General features: G+C 34.8%; 1 protein-coding gene and 1 long non-coding RNA gene across 2 annotated transcripts; both read left to right on the top strand.

The window, feature by feature from the left end:
* Window positions 1-447: 447 nt before the first annotated feature.
* On the top strand, window positions 448-1,804 carry LOC136810919 (uncharacterized). The gene has a single exon (XM_067067506.1). The coding sequence runs from the start codon at window positions 505-507 to the stop codon at window positions 1,432-1,434; it is 930 nt and encodes a 309-aa protein (XP_066923607.1). The 5' UTR covers window positions 448-504; the 3' UTR covers window positions 1,435-1,804.
* Window positions 1,805-6,324: 4,520 nt separating this feature from the next.
* Window positions 6,325-18,722, top strand: LOC136810945 (uncharacterized). Its single transcript, XR_010847178.1, has 4 exons — window positions 6,325-6,499; window positions 8,486-8,582; window positions 14,065-14,156; window positions 18,627-18,722. It is a non-coding gene; the product is annotated as an uncharacterized lncRNA (long non-coding RNA).
* The last annotated feature ends 1,945 nt before the right edge of the window (window positions 18,723-20,667 follow it).

Here is a 20,667-nt window from a genome sequence, read left to right on the forward strand (position 1 = left end):
CATCTTTTCATCTTTGAAACAATATGTCTTTTAATGTGATATAGAAAATTCCCAAAAGTCATTTAATTGCTTTCTTGAGATTTCTAAACCAATCAATTTGATATATAAGGTCTGCTGGTGTAGAGACATAACGACTACACAGACATAACCTGTAGAGGCATAACCTATTGCTGAAGCCATCATCATCATAAAGATAAAAGAAATCAAATTCAGATTAAACAAGGTTCTATTGGCAGTTTTCTAGGCTACAGGACCATCATTGTGAGAATTCCAACTTGTCAAAAATTGTATGAAATCAGGGAAACTTTAGATAATAATAACCCTGGGTCTTACATTTGCTTTGCATTCAGCTCAAAGTGACCCATGTCCCATTAAATGTTTTTTCTTTTGCTTCTTATTTTAGTTTGATTTGCCAACATGTACCCGTGTTATGATTTTTGATTCACTGTGATTCATGTGTTCTTTTATTTTTAGTGTAGATCTATCTCAATAGAAATTCTAAAGATGTCTGACGGAGTCAAAGTCTTTGTTGGAAACTTGCCTGATCGATGTCCAGAGAGCTCTCTCCAAGATCTTTTCTCTCCATATGGAAAAATTAAGGGCATTATCATGGTTAAAACTTATGCTTTTGTCCATTTTGAGTCAGAACGTGATGCAAAAAAAGCTGTTGATGATCTGCACAAAACCAAACTACTGGGAAAAGAACTCACTGTTGAAATTGCCAAAAGTAAACAACCTCCCAAACGAGGTCATGGTGGTGCAGAAAAGCGACCAAAGAACTCTGGATTAAGTTTAGGGTCAATTGGTGGCCCTCAAATGGGTGGCCCTCCTATGGGTGGAATGGGTCCAGGTGGTATTTTAGGGATTGGCCCTGGTGGGCCTGGGGCAGGCTTACCAAATGCTGCTCTAGGGCTTCTCAATGCAGTTAATGCAGTCAAAAACATTGCAGGAGCAGTCGGTCAAAATAATGATCAAAACTCCATCTTACCAATGCCAAATTCCAATCGTGACACTTCTCGTGATCGCGCTCCACCACCATCAGATGGTTATGTTATCTATGAGAGATTCTATGTTGATCGTGCACACCCTCTCTTAAAAGGTCTTCCTGTCCCTGAACTTCCACGTGTTCAGGATGTCATTGCAAGTCGTGATTCCTTTCAAAAAGATCCATATGCTCAAGATGTCTCCATTCGCGATGACCCATATGCTAGCAGTGCTAGTAATCGCAATGATGATTACGGAGCTGGCTACCAACAAACTCGCCGTGATGACACGTCCAATGTCAGGGATGATTATTTTGCTCCACGTCGTGATGATTCTTTCCAAGCTAAAAGAGAAAATGTTGATACCTCTTACAGAGAGAGAAGTCCAATGTATAATAGAAGAGACTACGATAGAGACTCACGAAACAGGTTGTATGATGATCGTTATTAAAGATGATCTCTGTCTGCTTATACTACTTGCTTCCCTGGGGCACAAACATTGTCAAAGATGATTTCAATGAATTCCATTTACTAGCCATTCAACTTTTGACCTGATGTTTTTTATCAATTACTTTTTAGATCACGAATTAATATCTCATCTTGTTTCTATATTCTCATTGATCAAAGAAATATTTTGTCCACAAACCATTTTTCAAACCTCTTTGGCCATTTAACATAGTAACAGCAATGTGTGTGACTTTTTAAATCTGTGTCTCATCAGTTATATGAGATAAACCAACTTGTTGTTTTTATCATTTACTCCACTTTGTATATTTTACCATGTAGATTTTCTTTACTTGAGAAAGTTTTTATTTGTTAAATTTCTTGGTAGCTACTCAGCTTACAGCAGCTTATCATAACTTCATTATCCCAACGGTGTTTGTATCTCATCAGTACAGAACTCCATTCAAAGGGCCTGAAATAACAATAGGACTCACTCGAGAAAGATCAGAAAAATCAAGTACAGAAACTCGTACTGCATCAGAACTAAATCCAAATTTTCTTTTATTGTCTTCTTTTCCACTTCGTTATTCCTGCTCGCCAGTGCTCACTATTTTGTATATAAGCTGTTTTCTTAAATCTGTTTTCATTAGAATGATTTTCTCACTGGTTTGCCGCCATTACGTTATATTCCACTTTTTCTCTGTTACACTTTCTTGTGCTTCAATCTATGATTATTGCCTAAAATCTTTGACTAAACTCTTCCAATATCAATTTCTCATTCAATAGTTGGCCATCAATCAGAAACATCATTATCTCTCTTACCAATAAACCAAGAATTGTTATTTCAGGCCCAGAATCACTTTGTATTTTTTCTAACAATTTTGAACTGTCTCCAACTATTTCCAATTGTCAATAGTTTTTTCATCTTCATTTTAATTATTTCTGTGAGTAGAAGTCAAAAAATCTAACCTAACCTTTTTTCATTTTTCTTATCTTTACAGTTGATAAAAAAAGTAACAAAATAAAGAAACATGAATAAACTACATATCGGAAATCTTCCTGATAACCTGGAAAAAGATACTTTACGTGACTTATTTAAATCCTATGGAGGGGGCCCTACCGATGTGAACATTATTCAGAATTATGGTTTTGTTACTTTGCCAACTAGCCAAGCATGTCAAGATGCAATAAAAGGTGTGGATAAGACAAAATTATTTGGAAAGACTTTATCAGTTCAAATGTCAAAAGCCAAGAAAACTGGCGGTGGTGGCAGGGAGAACAACAATAAAAGAGATAGCGGAAATAATAGAAGAGATAGTGGTCCCAATAATAGACGAAGTGGACCTTATAATCGAAATGATGACAGGAGAAACCAAGGACCTATGATTGATCCACAGCTACAACAGCTTGGAGGTATTCTAGGGGCAGCTCCCCTCATTTTAAATGAAATAACAAAAGCAGGTCAACAGTTGCAACAACAAGATAATAAACCAGATCCAGACATCCGTGTAAGAAGGGAAGTAGTACACGTAAGAAATGTACCAGGTGCAGATAAATATGGCTTTGATTCTGGTTATGTTATACATGAACGGTATTATGTGTTGCCTTCTCATCCTTTATTGAACGGGCTTAATGTATCTCAACTTCCCACACTTGGTCAAACCAACTGTGCTAGAACCAGATGATTTTTTGATGGAAGATATCGATAATGGAAGGTGATAAATTCACTTTGTTAATATTGCAAAAGGGTCTTCTTTCGAAGAGTTTAAAGTAGTAGACCTTTTTAGGGACATTTCAACTGATGCAAGCAAAAAGAGATTTGAAAAGATTTGTTGTTATACTCATAACTATAAAGCATGATAATTGTGTAAATTTTAAAAACTTTTAAAGATGTAAAATTTGGACTTACAGTAGCCATTCATTTGTAATAAATTTTTAAATCGACTCTAGATTTACAGTTCTTTGTCTGTAGAACTATTCCACAAGTAAAATTTTATTTGATGTTACTGTATGAACTTTTATTAAACCCATATGCTATTCCTGACAAATCTTAACCCTATTATTATCAGGCTTTTTCGGATTTTGTATTCTCAAGGGGGGGTGTTTTCCACCAGCCTTGCATATTTTTTGATCTAGAAAAGATATGGACTTGAAATTTGGCAGAAATGTTCTCTACTATAAAAGGAGTTCATGGAAAAAATTTTGAGTTGATGACGTCATCATAAAGGTGATGACGTCATCACAAACTTTCACATTTATCGCTGACCAATGAAAAAGTACTATTCAATAAAATAGCAATTAAAGTTGAACGAATGGAGATTTTTTAATTCTGTTTTGAATTTCTAAAAGCCAAAATAAATACCTTTAACATATTTGCCGGTTTTTAACAAACTGATAAAATCAACGTTTAAAATCCATGCAGAAAATGAGTAAATTTTTTCAAAAAACAATGACGTCATTTTTGATGACGTCAGCAGTTTTTGAAAAAATTTTAAATATTTTTTAAAATTTATTATTGATACCTAAAACCTGTCAAAATTTGAAGTCAGTTGGATGCCTACATCAAAAGTTATATGCTAAATTTAAGATTTTGGGATTATACAGGGTTTTAGCTGGATTTTATGATATGCCTGCACAAAAAAGTCATAAAACTTGATCTGGTCGGTGTATAATTGTAAAATTTGGTACACATGCTGCTAATAGGATTATATTAAAAGTCAAAAACTTTCAGAGTGTTAAAAAAAATTTTCAATGAGCTATTAGCAAAAGAGTGCCAGCCTGGTGGAAAACACCCCCCCTGATAAAAATAGGGTTGAATAGCGAATAAGCCAATATTTGAATATAGATGTATAGACTCGACTAGTTCAGATTCACCTTTTGAAAACGGTTCTTAGGAAGTTGACTGGGTAATTTCTAAGATTTAGGAATTCTGTTAAAGACCATCCTATAAATTACTAGCCTCTGAATTATTTGTTCTTTACTTTGAATTCCTATTAAATGTCATCAGAAAATAGTAAACAGAAAAAATTGACAACAATATGACCTGCAAGAAAACTTGATTATGGAGTGTTGAACTGTGTGCTAAAATGGCGGCAGATTTCAGGAAATTGATTCACTACATCATACTATGGAGGAAGCAAATGAAGTGGCAAGGCATTATTTTGATCAATTTGATAAAGAATGGATGGATAATATTGATATGAAGGATATGAAAGGAAAACCTTATGAAGGGTTTGCATGTATTGATGTTAGAGCCAGATCACTAATGGGTCATGCAGAGGAACAAATTTTTGCAACAGCTTATCTCTAAATGAAAGATTTGAAAGACATACTTAGAATGAAAACAGGAATGACCAAATTCCCTCGTAAAAAATATGGTTTGATTCAAATGATTGATGGTTTGTTGGAAAAAGAAAAATCTGAAAATAAAAAATTGAAGGAAAAAGACTCTAACAAAGACACAACTGATCTTCCTATGCAAGATGAGCTGAAGCGTTCAATGTCTGAACGCGACAAAGAAAATGAGGAAGTTTCAAGTAAAAAACTTAAGATTTGAAGTCAATTACTTAATCTCCCCTCCCCTGTCTTATGAACCTACCTTAATTCATCCATCCATCAAAATCCCTTTCTCAGATCCTCTTTCAGGTATTCCTCCACTCTTATCTTTAAGATTTAGGATATCGTAAAACCTTTTAATGTACATTTACACTTTATTGATTGAGGGACATTTGTGATAATTTTAGTCTGGAAGTCTGGAAAAGTAGATGTACAAGACCATCGAGTTTTAAATCTCTGAGGGCTAGAATGGAATCTTGCTAACTAGAAAAAGCCTTAAGATTCGTGCTGCAATTTGAATAACAGATTGAATCTAGTGTTGTCTTTCTTTTCACTCAGCACATTTCTTGAATTCTTGCGATAGATTTTAGTTTCCATCTGGCATGTTTAAAATACTCCTGTGTTTTCGGTGGGGAATAAGTGCCTCCATTGCCATCCAAGAGTTTTTTCTCTAGCCCATTTAAAGTCATTGGCACTGCTTAAGACGTACCTTAGATTTATATTAGAAGCTTTTTACGTAAATAATTTTTAACAGATTTATATCTATTTAACACAGATTTTATGTAGAGATTTTTTTTTTTTATATATTTTCATTTTATATTTTCATTTTCATAAACGGTTTATAACCAATCACCTTTCTGTCAGAATTCAATTAATTATATAAGTCCATTTTGGCATTCACAATGCTTACACTTCTTTGGAATACTTGAATATTGTTTTCAAGCCTAAAAATTAGATTGAAACCCCAATTTTGTTCATAAGGGTGTTATGTTTTTCCCAATGAAAGGTAATGTAATAGATTTTAATGTTTAGTTTACCCTTTAGCACATATACCTACCCTTTTTTTCCTAAAGGTAAATTGTTTGAGGTTGAAATTTTCAGTAGAGAAAAAATCCAAATATTTGTCAACTATGCTTCTTTTGCTGAATCCAATCAAAGTTGCGTGACTAACCGATGGAGTAATCAACTTTCCCAACAAAGTAATTGGATCAAAATGAAAATGGAGTAAGTAATTTACTTTTGCCAGGGATTTTTTTTGGATTGTGTCTGCAAGTTTTTAATAATTTTTGAAAACAAACCGAAGCTTTTCTATTGGTTTGAAATCAATATGGAATTAATGTCAACAATTTGACCAGGTAACCTTTTTATTTTGAATGGTGATTACTTAATTTTTTAACATACTCTTGTTTAAATTCATGGCGATGATGAAAATGTTATTTGAATTTCTATGATAACATCAACAGTCCCACTGAGCCATAAATTATTTTGACATTTGATAGAGTTTTACACAAATAAATTCTTTTTATTAAAATGAGGAGGAAGTCTAAGTCCCAACTTTGGAGGATAAAGAGGGACCTAGAAGGATGTCATTATTATAGATTCCATAGACTTGACACTGGTTGTATATTTGGCTCATTTTCTTTCAGAATCAAAGTTTATGAAGTCAACTGCAAAATATTGCATGATCCTAATTCAAAGTTCTTACATGTACTTTTCTAACGACAACTAACAATAAGGTAATCTATCTTTGAATTTGACTTTCTGTTTTCCTTTTGACTTGTTAAGCATACACTGATGATAAATTCTCAGCTCACTTTGAGTTCACATGAAAAGACAATTTTATACATTGCTGAGTATGCTATGATTGTATTATCAGGTGTTGGCTGTCCTGGTGTTCAAATGCCAGGATATTATCTTGCGTTATCAATAGTGTGAATAAAGCCTGGGAAGAGCAGGGACGAGGTTGAGTAAGGTCAATTTAGTTACGAGAGAATATTTCCTTGTAAAATTATTAACAGTAGTCCCCGAAAAAGCCAATCACGCTTCTAAGGGTATATAGTGGAAATCATTTTAGCAATGTGATTTTGCAAGGGTGGTTTACCAGTACTCCTAAGTGTTGAAGTTCTTTCTTTAATGAATTTAACATTGATTTTTAAAATTTTTAAGATAAAGTAGTGAAATCTCTCTCTGAAACACCTTCTGTTGCAATATAGTTTTGGTTTTCAAACATGATTTTGTGACTGTGTTTTGAGAGGAAATAGAATCCAAGTTAATCTCAACCTTCATACATTATATGAATGGTTGCTTCATGCCTTGTAGACATTACACTCCAAAGCTAAGCTTTGGTTGACTCACTTAATTAGGTGCTCATGTTTTTCCTAGTTAATTTTGAAGTGAGATGGTCTAATTTTAATATTCATGGCAATGATGACATTTCGTTTTGAATTACATGATAACATCAACAGTCCCACTGAGCCATGCATTCGGAATTGTTTTCTCTTGATTGTTTGCCTTGCCCTCCTCTAGTGTTATTGACATTTCAGAAAGAGAAAACACAGAAAAATGTGAACTGATTCTGCAGCGTTTTGTGATTATAAAATCTTTTTGGACCTACCTCCGGGTACCCCGGTGGAGGTCCTATAAATTAACCTGTGTTTGTCCGTTTGTTCGTCTGTTACCAGCTTTTCTCGAGATTGGCTCATTAGTTTTTTCTGATTTTTGGCACAAAGATGCAAAATGGCAATGGGCAAAATTTGACGGAGCCTGATTTTCGAGAAAATTTTTTTTAAATATGCCGGAAAAACTGTTTTTTTTGACATTTTTGAGATTTTTATCATTAGTTTTTTCAGATTTTTTGCTCAAAGATGCGTATTAACAATACCCAAAACATGGCAGAGTCCGATTTTTGAGAAAAAAATTTTTCTGGCCGAAAATGCTGGAAATCGCTGTTTTTCTAAATTTTCGACTTTTTCCTTATAATTGTTTATTTTTTCATTCAAAAACATTATTAGTAGCAATGCCCACCATCAAGCATGTTTCAATTTTCAATAAAATTGATTTTGAAGCCGGAACTATTTAAAAATCGCCGGAACAACCTATTTTTGCCGGAAAGACAGTATTTCTTGAATTTCTCAAGCTGTACTTTATATTTTTATGAAATTTTGCACACTGATGCAAAATGGCAATACCGAAAATGTGACGGAGCCCATTTTTTTCTCGGCCGAAAATGCCGGAAATATGCCGGAAAAAACCGATTTTTTGATATTTTCTCAAATTTTCGTCCTTAGTTTTTTCTGATTTTTTGCAGAAAGATGCGTATTGGCAATGCTGAAAACACGGCCGAGTTCGATTTTTGAGAAAAAAAATTTTCCGGTTGAAAATGCCGGAAATCGCTGTTTTTGCAGATTTTCATTGAATTTTTTTCTTATATTTCTATGTTTTTCACACAAAAACATTATTGATAACAATGCTCACCATCAAGCATGATTCAATTGTCAGTAAAACTGATTTTTGCGACCAGAACTTTCTATTCATTTTTTCCCTACAACCCTTCCGACTCCCCCCATCAACAATCAATGATGAATTTATTGCGCTATGTATTTTCGCTAAACGCTATATTTTCTGACTGATTTTTTTCATTTTTCTCCTCGCATTGCTATCTAACTTTCATCATCAGGTAGGTCCATTCAGCATCTAGCTTGTTTACTTTATCTTTTTTTCAGAATTGAGTCGTGAAATCTGAAATCAACTGATAACGTATGCAGAATGACTTTGAAAGAACTCAACTTAGCAAAAGGATTGATGTCATTTGACAACAAGGTAAAGGTCCTTGATTTTACTTTATTTTTTTTTGACTTGTAAAGCATACATTGATAAATTCTCAGCTCACTTTGAGTTTATATGAAAAAAATTTTATATCTTACTGAGTTTGCTTGAATTGATTAGACAACATTGTCTTTTGTTGATTTGGAACTAGTCTATATCTACCCTCAATTGTTTCGTCAGAAATGTGAAGTTTGATAATGATGATACAACTCAGCTCACTTTGAAAAAGATCTGAAAATCACTTCTATCTGAATCAGACTTCCTCCATTGCATTTCCTCCAAAGTCCAAGTATTTTGTTTTCCACGAATTAACATAGGGTCAGCCCAGGTCTAGGTCCCAGGCAAAAAAATAGGTCCCCCCAAAGATTTCGGCCCCCCCCCAAATATTGAAAGTTTTTAAAGCAGCCCCAAGTCCTAAACCTAGTAAAAAATGTTTGTTGATTTAATATTGTTTTTAAGAAATTCACATCGTCGCATCAAAATAAGAAAGCCTTAAGTCCATTTTTGTAGTTTTGAGAAAATCAAGTTTAAAGGTTTGAAATGGCTGCCATTTTTGACCATGTTGGGCTAGCTAGCTGCTTTTTTGATATGAATATAAATGAAGAAAGATCTTTCAAGTTCTAAAGTATCAACATTGTCACTTATACCATTGCGGAGATATGAATGCTTCTTCATAGCATGTTTTTCGAGAATGGACTTAAACCTTTTTTTTCTATGTAAATTTCCTTGATTAAAACTGAAAATTTGAAAAATTTCCAGTGAAAAAGTGTCTTAACTCCAAAATGGACTTAAGACTTTCTTGCTTTAAACTTTCTTAACTTTTTTGAACTCTTTAACTAAAACCTTAATCTAAAAGGTCCTAAAGTCCAACTAAAATGACAATGGACTTAAGACTTTCTTAACTTGAGAAAATTTCAAAAATAAAAATTCTTATTTTTCAAAAAACTTAAAATTAGGCCACTTTAGGTTGGTTTTTGATGGATTTAAGCCAAAAATTCGATAAAAAATGGGGTGTAAAGCATCGGTATGGTCATAACTCAATTTTTGAAAAAATGGACTTAAGGCTTTCTTATTTTGATGCGACGACATCTCTATTCTTTTGCCATTCTCAAAATCTTGACGGTTTTTGGACCTACCCCGGTGGGGTGGAGGTCCTATAAATTCACCTCTGTCCGTCCGTCCGTTCGTTACCAGCTTTTCTCGAGATTGAATCATAGGAATCATTTGATTTTTGGTACAAAGGTGCAAAACGGTGGTGGCCAAAATGTGACGGAGCCCGATTTTCCAAAACAAATTTTTTTGGGCAAATTTGGGCCAAAAAACGGCTAAAAAAACGGGTTTTTTGGACTTTGTGAAAAATTGGATCATTAATTTTTTCTGATTTTTTGCATGAAAGTAGGGTACCATCATAGGTAAAAGATGGCTCAAGCAGATTTTTGCAAAATTTATTTGGCTTAAAAAACGCATGTTTATCTATAAGAATCACTATTAATAAGCATACATCAATCTTCTTAGTTAAATTACTCAATTTTTTTATGAGATAGATGTTTTATTTGCTCACGAGGGCTTATTTTTGAAGCATATGTGTGTTTAGACATGAAATTTTGGTTGTTTGGCGTGTTTTTATAGAAAAACTGGCCAAATTCGATATTTTTTTATAAGCACATTATCAATTACTTAGGTATTAGCTTTTCTCGAGATTGGCTCTTTCATTCTTTATGATTTTTTGCACAAAAATGCATAACTATAAACCCTCGGATGTGACTGAGCCCGATTTTCGAAAAAAAATGTTTTTGGGCAAATTTGGGCCAAAAACAGCTATAACGTTTTTTTCTGATTTTTTGCATGAAAGTAGGTAAAAGATGGGTCAAGCAGATTTTTGTAACAAAAACTTTTCAGCTCAAAAAACGCATCTTTATCTATTATAAGAATCACTATTAATAAGCATACATCAATGTTCTTAGCCAAATTACTCAATTTTTTGGCGAGATAGAAGTTTTTTTGTGCTCACAAAGTCTTCAATATAAAAGAATATTTCAAGAGCATGAAATTTTGGTTTCTAAACGTTTTTTTATAAGAAACAAACGACTAGTTTTAATAAATCGTCACTACCTTATTGGTATATATTTTCGCGTGTTCGCGAATCGCGAAATATTTTCGCGTGTTACAAATAAAAAACGTGTTTTGCGTGTAATAAATTTTGCGATTGCCGAGTTCTGGAAAATTTTCGCGTGTTTTAAATTTCGCGATTCACGAAACTAGGTATTTTCAGAAAGTGGGAATATAAAGCAAGAAAAAGACTAATTTTGCTTGAAACACAACGTTTTTGATGTAAAAATACTAACAAAATACTAAGAAAAATTTTTTCGCGTGTATTTAATTTTGCGATTTTGTAATTTTGAAAATAGAAACAGTATTAGATTTCGCGAAAAATTGACCAAAAAACTCGCGAAATTAAGTACCCGCGAAAATTTGTAACACGCGAAATATATACCAATAAGGTATTTGTGTTCTGAATGATTGTTTAACGTTCATGCTCACGTAGATATCAATTATATATAAGGCTGTATTTTAGCTCCCGGTTTTCATTTGCATTTTTTTGGGTGTAACCCCCCCCCCCAAAGTCAGGGGGTAGACGCTATTATTAGGTCCAAGTATTTTATCTTCCATGAATTAGAGTTGAAATTTGGAATTGGTTGGTGAAATCTCTCTCCAAAACACATTTTATTGCAATATGGTTTTGGTTTACAAAGATGATGTTGTGACTGTGTTTTAAGAGGAAATGGAATCCAAAATAATCTCAACCTTCATACACTATATGAATGGTTGCTTCATGCCTTGGAGACATTTACATTCCAAACCTGAGCTTTGATTGACCTGGGTTGGTTGACCTGGGTTGGTTGACTTAGATGCCCATATTTTCCCTAATTAATTTTGAAGTGAGGTGGTCTAGTTTCAATATCATGGCAATGATGACAATTTTGTTTAGAATGATTATGATAACATCAACAGTCCCACTGAGCCAAGCATTTGGACCTTCTTTTCTCTTGATTGTTTTCTACTCTCTGAAAATAATTGGCCCAGCGCTAGCAATAGGGCCTTTCATTAGCACTTTTCCGTCCGTGCAAGAAAGTCCGTGTATCTGTCTGTCCATTTTGGTAGAAACGGCGCTTAAAACCAGTAACACACTTTTTAATTTTGCCGTCTGGAGAAGGAAAAGTTTGCTAAAGTCGGATACTGGCTATGAAAGATATATTTTCTGATTCCGCGCTCCTTCAAAACAATTTTCAAAACAAATAAGATGGCGGTCGAAGCAAGGAGGTTGATTTTTGGTAATGGACAATTTGGTAATGGACACTAAAATGGAGCCCATGTGTAAATTGAAACAAGATTGAAACTTTTTCCATGATGCTACGCGTGAAAATGGTTATTTCTGGATCTGTCTCGTTTGACGATTGGTGGCTTGATTTGTCAAACTCGACACAGAATTATTTCAAATAAGCTGATTATGGAATCATGTTAATGGAGACTAAAATGCAGCTCATGTGTAAATTTGAACAAGATTAGGACTTTTTTCACGATTCTACACGTATATTTAATAAAACATGGTTAAACGATCGGTGGCTTGATTTTTCAAACTCGACTCACATGATTATTTAAAGTATGAACTGATTCTGGAATCTGTTAATTGACACTAAAATGCAGCTCATGGGTAAATTTGAACTAGATTGAAACATTTTTCATGGTTACAATGCATGAACAGTGAAATGGTCATTTCTGGATCTGTCACATTAACTGTTAACTCACATTAAATCTCATGAATTTTATTAGCCTTGATATGCAGACCGAAACTATTGTATCTAGTTTTTTAAAGATTATTTTTCTGGTTTACGGTCTGGTCCAACTAACATGCCTGCAGGGATATTTCTCCCTGAATATGTGAGTGCACCTAATTGGTTAAAAAGCGCCCACTCACTATTTATTCGCGGGTTTTTTAAAAATATTTTTCTATGGGCGCGCATAATTTATGCAAGTTTTCCACCTAGGACATTTTTTTATTCCAACTCACCCCCTACTTATTTAGTTTTGAGATTTTTTCCAAACCCCCCCAACTATTAGGTACCGTGAGATTGGGTAACTTGCATCAGTGGAGGCTAACATGCATAGCCCTCAAATGAAAGACCTGGCTGGTCATTAAAATACAAAATTAAATCAAAACAAAAATGGTAGAGTATAGCTGCCAGCGGAGCTGCGTAGTTGTATTTTAATGACCAGCCAGGTCTTTCCTTTGAGGGTTATGCATGTTGCCCTCCACTGACGCAAGTTACCCAATCTCACGGTACCTGAGAGTATTCAACCGGGTGATCCTGTGCCGGTTGGTAGGAGACCATTCAATAAAATTTCAAGCGTCTAACCAATGAGAAGTACAGCGGTGATTTTGGAAAAATTTTCCCTGTCTTCACTTTGATCCATGTCAACAGGGTCATACATTTGCTCGTTTTCAACACGTTACTTTTCGCTGGGCCTTCAAGCCAACAGCAACAGGCTTCTTGTTTATTCTTCAAGCTCCTTGATTCTACATCGATTTGTGATTGTAAATTTTTTGAGACCTCTCTCCAAATACGTTTTGTTGCAATATGGTTTTGGTTTTCAAACATGATGTTGTGACTGTGTTTTGAGAGGAAATAGAATCCAAGTTAATCTCAACCTTCATGCATTATATGAATGATTGCTTCATGCCTTGGAAACATAACATTCCAAACCTGAGCTTTGATTGACCTGGGTTGGTGGAAGGTGGACTTAGATGCTCGTTTTTTCCCTGATTAATTTTGAAGTGAGGTGGTCTAATTTTAATATGCATGGCAATGATGACAATTTTGTTTTGAAATTATTATGATAACATCAACAGTCCCACTGAGCCAAGCATTTGGACCTTCTTTTCTCTTGATTGTTTTCAAAGCTCTGCTCTCAGAAAATAATTTATTCTTCAAGCTCCTTGATTCTGCTTCGTTTTGTGATTGTTGATTTTTTGAGACCTCTCTCCAAAATACGTTTTGTTGCAATATGGTTTTTGTTTTCAAACATGTTGTGATTGTGTTTTGAGAGGAAATGGAATCCAAGTTAATCTCAACCTTTATACAATATATGAATGGTTGCTTCATGCCTTGGAGACATTACACTCCAAACCTAAGCTTTGGTTGACCTGGGTTGACTTATATGCCCGTATTTTTCCTGATTAATTTTTAAAGTTTGAAACTGGGAAAGCGGTCTAGTTGCAATAACTATGGCAATGATGACAATTTTGTTTTGAATTATTGTGATAACATCAAGAGTCCCACAGAGTCAAGCATTTTGACTTTTCTTTATTTTGATCGTTTTCCTAGAAAGAAAAAACACAGAATAAGTCAACATAATGTTTTCCTTACAACTATCACTGTGATTGTAAAATTTTTCTTACTTCGTCTTTTTTTTTCAGATTTGAGTCGTGAAATCAAATGATAACGTATGCAGAAAATGACTTTGAAAGGTCTCAACTTAGCAGAAGTCTTCATTCTATTTGACAACAAGGTAATACATCATTGATTTTTACTTTTCTTTTACTTTTTTTGAATTTTTATTTACTTATAAAACTTGCACTGATGATAAATTCTCAGCTCACTTTGAGTTCACATGCAAAAGCAATTTTAAACATTACTGAGTTTGCTTGAATTGAATAAACAAGATTGTCTATTTTGGAACTAGGCTATATCCTACCCTTATTTCGTCAGAAATGCGAAGTTTGATAATGATGATACAACTCAGCTCACTTTGAAAAGATCTGAAAATCACTCTTATCTGAATCAAACTTTGACGTTTATTAGAAAATCAAGGTCCAAGAAATTTTTCTGCTACACGACATTGCTACTCTCTTGGTAAAATTAGTCAATTCTTTCCAAAACACAATTTGTTGCAATATGGTTTTGGTTTTCAAACATGATATTGAGACTGTGTTTTGAGAGGAAATGGAATCCAAGTTAATCTCAACCAAGAGACAAGACAAGACATACACCTTCCCAAAAACGGGAATAGGCCCTAACCTAAGTCAGAGAGCACTGCACAATATACTACATAAACTATAAAAATAAATAATGAAAATAAATAACTAAAGAATAAACGACTGCTATTAAAATAAAAATCAACTTCCACCATCTCAGTCTATCAGAGGCAATCACATACCAATTACATTTATTAATACCAGCTTTTTTCAAACATCTACCATATGTAAACTTTGGACAACCTCTGGGCCTTTTAGATCGAACCGAACATTTTTCTCGGTAACCTTTCCCACGACATACGCATTACATGCCCAGCCCATTGTAATTACTTTTTTACAACATACAAATCAATCGATTTCAAAGATAACTTTTTGAAGATATAACAACGTCATCCCTTTCCTTCCAAGCCCGAAAGCGATTGGTGTGACACATAACACGAACACATTGATGATGAAATCTCGATAATTACTTTAATAACTTTTCTGTAACACACCAACATTTAGCACCATACAAGAGTATGGGCAAAACAAAAGAAGAATAAACTTTTCCCTTTGTGACATGATCGACACTACATGATCTGAAAATCCATTTCTCAGTGCGCCGAACGCATTTCCCGCTTTACGAAAACGTGTTTCAATCTCGAGGTCATCCGTACCATTTGTTGTAATGATACTTCCTAAATATGCAAACGATTGGGATGTATCGGTTATTGGTTAAAATGATGTCAGAGAAATCAGCTTTATCGTAATCTTCTCGCGATTCGTAAAGAGAATGTACCTTGGCACAGAAGAGCAATTCAGTTTTTGAGCTTTGACGAGGCTCTGTTACTCCGGTGTGGATTTTCTGTACCAAAGCGAGAAAAGTGGTGAACTAGTGATTGCGTCTCAACAACAGCATCATGACGATTATCGAATACGATTGCAGTATCATCTGCATATTCTGAATCAAGCAACGAAATTGGTTCTCCACGTGCTTTGAACGATCTACCTGTCATTTGAGCTTCATTTTTTGTCATGAATACACAAGGAGTGGCAGAACATTTTATTCTCCAACTACTGATGGTTGCTGTGATGAAGAACGTGAAGAGCATGGGGCCTAGGAAATTCCCTTGTTTAACACCGATACTATTGTTAATGGGATCAGTTATGAAGTTGTTGTCGATTTTGACTGCAAATGTCTTGTGTTAGGAGGTTCACAAGTTTAGGTGGCACACCGTACTTCAGTAAAATGCCCCATAACAATTTTCTGGGCACTCTGTCAAACGCTTTGACTAAGTCAAGAAATAACACCCACGACTCCAGTCCATGCTCACTCCTTTTCTTAATTGCGGATTTGATTGTGAAGACAGCGTCAATGCAGCCACGTTTTGGTCGGAAGCCGCATTGTTGCTCATGATCTAGTTGCTCTTCTATCGGAAGCAATCGGGCGTGTAGAATGTTAGCAATGATTTTGTATGTAATCTCTTACAACATTATCCCACGATAGTTTTTGGGTAGTGATAAGTCACCTTTCTTTGGGAGTACAATCAGTCGACCGATGTTCATCAGGAACTATTTCTGTATTCCAGAAGTTTATAATGATATGTCGTAAGATGATACGAGTATCCGGATGATTTAACAACGCTTTTAGGGATTGGGACATGATTCCTGTTTCACCTGGTGCATTATTTTTGAGCTTGAGCGTAGCTTTTTGGATGGAGGGTGGTCATATTCTTTGTGGACAGGGTGTTGGGAAATTTCGTCTAGCACTGTGGGATCGTACGTGCCTTCTTGATCAAAAAGATTCTTGAAGTGGTTATAAAAAACGTTGGCGTTTTCCTCGGGTGTTTGACATGTAGAGCCATCTGGCTTTTTCATTTGTTTTTGTACAGATGGACGAATTTTTGCCAGAGAACCTCTAAGTATTTTAATAGATTCCCAAGCTTTCTTGGTACCAAAGTCATTAATATTATTGCAATGGAACTCTTATCCACTTGTTTTGAGCAATTTTGACCTCACGTTTCAGCTTCTTTCGTGCATGTTTCCAATTTCTCACTGCTATTTCTCGTCCTCCTTCGTGGCACTCTTTGCATTGCTTCATTACGTTTGTTTATCAACGGGATCAAAGTCTCTTTATTTGCTTCAAACCAGCCTGGCTGTGCTCTGGGTTTGGTTGGTAGAATCGAATGACAAGCTGAGGATACAGATTTGATAAACTCTGTATGGGTTACTGTATTTGGAGTGTTCAGCTTTACATGTTCGCAAAAGTTGTAACATACAGTTCTGTCATTTAAAGCAGTGTAATCAAGATTTATTAAGCGATTTCGAGGGGTATAGTTTTCATTTTCAAACGTTTCATAATACGAAGTCTGATCATGATTGCACCATGATCACTGTCAATCACTTGTTTACACGTACCTGCGTCAACAATACGATGAAACATTTCAGCGTTTACTAGGAAATGATCAATTTGGTGTTTGTTTTTACTCCTTAGGTGTGTCCAGGTTGCATAGAGTCTCTTTGTAGAACATGTTGTACTCACTTAAAGTTCGTGTATGACAAGATGAGTGAGAAAACGTTAACCTGCATTATTTCTGTGACACAAGCCGTACTTTCCGAGTGAACCATTATCGTTCTCTGAAGCACAACCGACGCTTGCATTGCAGTCCGACCCAATGATCAGAATATCGCCGTTGCGTCTCTTATTGATACAATTTGAGAATTTTTCAAGATAGTCATCCCACTCTTGGTCTGGTGCATTACCGACAGGAGCGTACGCTGATACAAGAAATACACAAACGTCTCTTTTGTGTTTGTCTTTAACAACACAGGTCTTATAGCAATAATTCGAGCACCATAATCGATATGCTTTCGTATCCTGCTATGCCGACTCCTTGCGAGCCATGATTACGCAGAACTTGTCACAGTCAAGAGTCTCATGTCCGAATCTCCATGTTTCCTGAAGACACATACCCCAAACATTTTTACGTAATGATAGCGAGTTGAATAACTCTTCATACAATATATAAATGCTTGCTTAATGCCTTGGAAATACCTTGTATTATTCACGCCTAGGCTGTAGAAGAAGCCAGATGCCATTAATGATTTGCTTAACCTTTACCACGCCGAGGCCGTAAATTTACGTTCTAATATATAGCCGAGGCCGTAAATATACGTTTTTCATGGGGTGTTAAGAAAAGCCGCCCTGCCGCCTTAAAGACGCCTTTAAATCCCGGGAAATGTCTTATATGACGGAGAGAAAATGTAAACAAACTATTTTCAATAGTTTGAAACCACCTACTTTCGATTTTAACTGTCAAAACAAACTGGAAAATCAGGCAAAATATTCTTTTGGAAATTATGAGCTCATTGACTGCTGTAACTAACTTTTTATGTTTAAAATGAAATTGGGGGTCAATTTTCGCTTAGTAGCCTATCTTTGAGACGCTGTATCTTCAAAAGTAAGTGAGATATCAAGGTGAAATTTTCAGGGTCTTATTTTCTTGTGTGATAGATCATTTGGTCAAAATTTCATCAAAATCCAAGAGGATGAGGTACCACACCCGAAGACTCTTAAAAAAATGCCTCTTAATATCATCGCAGGCAGTGAAAATTATGAATTTCTTTTGCATATAGAGGAATATCCTCTAATGATTTGATCAGTCTATGATCACAACTGTCCAGAAATGGACTGTCAATCATTAAAACCAGTTTATGAGCCTTCCAGTACATGGTGTAGCCTGTTAAAGCCTTGTTTCTAGGGCGTTGCTAGGGAATTTTCGGAAAATATAGGCCATCTTTAAAATTGATTTATTGAGCCAAAAATGAATTCTCCACGACAGATTTTTGATATTTGGTAGTTAAAGGATTGATCTTTCAGGATCTGAAAAAGAAATTCAATTTGGAATCTCGGGCTGGGAATAACTGAGAATCAAATCCAACCGGTATTTTCAAGCAGTTCAAAACTTCGGCTTCAAATATCCGCCATTTTGAAATAAAATTTTTTGTTTTGTTTTTGTTTTTAGAAAATGTTTATGGTCTTGTGTATCTGTGCAAAATTTCATGTCATTTGGACTTACCAATAAGGAGTTATAGCAATTTGGAATTCTGGTCTGTAAATTACTGGTCTGTATTTTAGACAAAATTTTTAAAACTTCAAAATGTGATATCTCGGGAACGGCTTGAGCTCTGAGGCTCAAATTTTGGAATTTTGTTCCACCCATGAACCCCCACAACATATCTAAAAAAGAAAAAAATCCAAGACATCAATGATCCCACTTACAGATTTTCTTAGGTGCAATTACTCTTAATCTATGAGGGGTCATTTCTCAAATTTGGCCAACCTGATCAAAAGTTATGGTCTGTTGAAACATTACTTTTTAGAAAAGTTAAAAAAAAAGCGAAAAATGAGGGTATTAAATTTATTATAAAACAAAGACAAATGTTATTAATACATCAGGAAATGTACTGTATATCGGTATATCCATTTTTATTCAACCGTTTCACACTTATTAGCCATTCCTGTAAAAGCGTATTGAATCATTCTAGGTTCGAGATTAGCTGTAACATTTCTGATTGAAGCTTTCATTGATCAATGGTCTGGTAAACTTTTTGGGGTTGCTCCCAGATTTCTTATTTCGTGTAACCCCACAAAAAGAACATTTCGTGTAACCCCACAAAAAGAAATCACATACAATGAGATCAGACGATCTTTTGGGGCCACTCAACAGCTCCTCGATTGTTGATAACCATTGAAAACTGGCCACGAAAAAAAAACGAAAAAACTTAATAATCGTTAAAAATAAATTGATAAAAGAAGTGCTTTCTTTATAAAAATTTAATACCCTCATTTTCGCCTTTTTGATAAGTAATGATTTATCATTTAGACTGTAACTTGAACTGTAACTTTTGATCTAGTTGACCAAATTTGACTTCATAATTTAAGTTTATTCTTCCTCCTTCTATAAGCAAAATGATTGATTACACCCGGTACAATGGGTAGATATACAGGACTTAAACAAGAAATTCTTCCAATGTCCCAGATGAAATTACAAAGAGAAAAGTGAGTTTTGATGTGAAAAAACAAGAACAATTCTAACCTCTATTCAAAATAACTTGATACCTTGTATTCCCTCAGTATCCACGAAAGTGATCATTAATTCGTCTTCTTTCCTCGAATGCCTTTGATGAAAAAGAAATCTATAAATCTATAAAACTTTTGCTTAACCTTTACCACGCCTTCTCTCTGGGAACTTCACCCCGTGCACGCCTTGTCTTTTTGGGAAAAATGACAGTTTTACGCTTTCCGTCATAACTTTTGATCTACTAAACCGATTCAAAAAAATAAGCCCATTCTGGAAAGCCCAACTATCCTGCTTTCTAAAAATGTTAAAATAAAGGATTTTCCTCTATCAATGGTGACACAGTAGTCTTCTGCCTTAGAGTTGAAAAAAATTCAAAACGCAATTTGTCATATTTTTCAAAATTTTAAGTTCCGGTTAAAAAAAAAGTGGGGAGAACATCTGCGATACCATAATTTTCTGGCTCATTGTTTCCACCATTATAACTACAACTGCTAGCCAAAAAATCACAATCATACCTTTACTAGAAAAGGCAGAATTCATTTTTAGAAAACCTTGGTTTTCGAGAAAATTTCCACGTAAATCAGAGGCACGTAAGGCAGAGGCCCCTTGAGGTAATTTTTATGGGAAATATCACTAAAAACAGCTAAAAATGACTTTCCTATCATCAACCAGCATGAAAGCAATAGAAATAACATAGTATATACACTTTGAAACTCTTTGCAGCCTTATCAGAAGCCTTAACTTGGGTTTCGGTGACGGTCGATGATGATGGTCGATGATTCAGGGATTTTCTTAGGTGCAATTGCTCTTAAGTTTATCCTTTCTCATTCTAATGCAAAAGGGTTGATTCTTTAACAGTTCGAGAAAATTCACTTTAAAGAAGGGGACTTCTTTTTGAGGCACAAGCTGGAAGAGATTGTTTTTTATATGAACTTATTTTTCAGAATAAAGTGTTTTTTGGTCAAACGCTTGAAAATAAGTT

This window comes from Clytia hemisphaerica, unplaced genomic scaffold (assembly GCF_902728285.1).
Source record: "Clytia hemisphaerica strain Z4C2 unplaced genomic scaffold, Clytia hemisphaerica genome assembly, whole genome shotgun sequence".
NCBI lineage: Eukaryota > Metazoa > Cnidaria > Hydrozoa > Leptothecata > Clytiidae > Clytia > Clytia hemisphaerica.

Bases quoted from the DNA above. Each gene is read 5' to 3' on its own strand.
- LOC136810919 (XM_067067506.1), top strand. From the start codon at position 505: ATGTCTGACGGAGTCAAAGTCTTTGTTGGAAACTTGCCTGATCGATGT.